The sequence below is a fragment of the Sinocyclocheilus rhinocerous genome, unplaced genomic scaffold (genome assembly GCF_001515625.1).
Source record: "Sinocyclocheilus rhinocerous isolate Xijiao unplaced genomic scaffold, SAMN03320098_v1.1 scaffold1099, whole genome shotgun sequence".
In the NCBI taxonomy this organism is placed as follows: domain Eukaryota; kingdom Metazoa; phylum Chordata; class Actinopteri; order Cypriniformes; family Cyprinidae; genus Sinocyclocheilus; species Sinocyclocheilus rhinocerous.
In genome coordinates, this window is record NW_015634461.1 from 64,601 (window position 1) to 66,104 (window position 1,504).

Genomic DNA, 1,504 nt, shown 5'->3' on the forward strand with positions numbered 1-1,504 from the left:
GTATTTTTTTGGGGGGGGGGGGGGGTCTGTGACAATGACAATAATCAATCATTTTGAGAAATTAACTGCAGTTATGCAGCATTAAGTGAGATTACAAAATCTAAGTCTTTTTCTAGAGTTTTAAATATTTGTTCATTCATGTTGTAGTTATGCTGCAGTGATTGTACCACAGTTTTAGGCACGCTGTGTCATGTCAGGCCTAAAAAGCAAAATGTCCCGTTGCTTATTGTTTTAATACACATGTGTATGTGAGCTTAAAAGAAGACTGAAGAACACACTTTTTCTGGTGGGAGTTGGAGCGGCGTGGGTGCACTTTCAGATTTAAAACTTTGCAGGATGTTTTCATTCACTTAGAGCTGTGTTACACACTGCATGAAAGGTCATTTTCAAAAATCCATAATAGGGGCACTTTAAAAAACAACATGACACTGCTGCCTATTTTTTAATCACAGCATTGGCATTAAGATGGAAGCTCACTAGGTTTGGATTTAGTTTGCTGCTATGACACAAGACGAGCACTGCGCTTCACTCAGCACACCGTGAAAAGCACAGGACAGGCTGAGATGGCATGGGACAATCAATGACGTGGCCCCTTTTGCTTGCTTTTTCGTTGTGAACTTACGCTGGGAAGGCTGAGAGTCAAACGGCATCATAATTTTCGGTCTCACTCCCCTCCGACCGGCCAAAGTGGACACGCTCTCCTCCCCCTCATGACCTGCACACATGCAGAAAGGCGTTTATGAAACAGACTCGGTCCTGGATGCTGGGTTAGGTTTAGGCACTCTGCTCTCACCCCGTCTCTGATGGCTGGGCTCAGCGGCCGGGTCCTGGGCGGTCCGCGGGATGGGCGTCTCTGTCATGACCGGGTTGGGCTCGGGTGATTTGTCCATGGGCTTGAGCTCCACACGCTCATGATGGATCCACAGATCAGGAGGTTTCAGGTCTTTAGATGAGCTCTTGTACTTGTGGGAGCCGGTGCTGGACTTACAGGCCGCACGTTTCCTAAAATATAGAATGTTTAATTAATTTATCTTTTTTTTATTACTTGAATATTAATAAATGCTTTATTTTTTATTATATTTTACAAATATCATATACTTTGCATTATAATCAATATATTAGAATTACATAAAATTATACATATTTTATCATTTTTATATATTATTTTAAAATAATGAAACGAATATCAAATCTATCTGAAACAAGAATACGAGTGAATCCGTGTATCATTCGATCATTCGTTTTTTGATTTAATATTGAAAGTAGAAAAATTAGAAAACGGCTCCTTTTTCGTTTTTTCGTTTTTTTCCCAAAAAACGAGAAACGAGAATTCAGCTTAAATTTTCGTTTTTCGTTCATGGGTGGAAAAATGAATAAACAGCTTGAATATTCGATTTCTACACGTGGGAATTAAACGCCCCTTTCTGCTGATTGGTCAGCCAAAGATCAAACCGTGCCATCATCAGTTCTTCCGCAGTATCACGCAGCAGAATAATAGTCCTCC

At 40.5% G+C, this 1,504-nt stretch overlaps 1 protein-coding gene across 1 annotated transcript in view; it reads right to left on the bottom strand.

Annotated features, from left to right (window-relative positions):
- neo1b (neogenin 1b) overlaps window positions 1–1,504 on the bottom strand; it is a 147,174-nt gene that overhangs the window by 4,698 nt on the left and 140,972 nt on the right. Inside the window, exons 24-25 of the mRNA XM_016559457.1 lie at window positions 794–1,002; window positions 623–715 (exon numbers count right to left, since the gene is read on the bottom strand). Of these exons, the coding sequence (XP_016414943.1) occupies window positions 623–715; window positions 794–1,002 (302 nt within the window). The remainder of the gene's footprint in view (window positions 1–622; window positions 716–793; window positions 1,003–1,504) is intronic.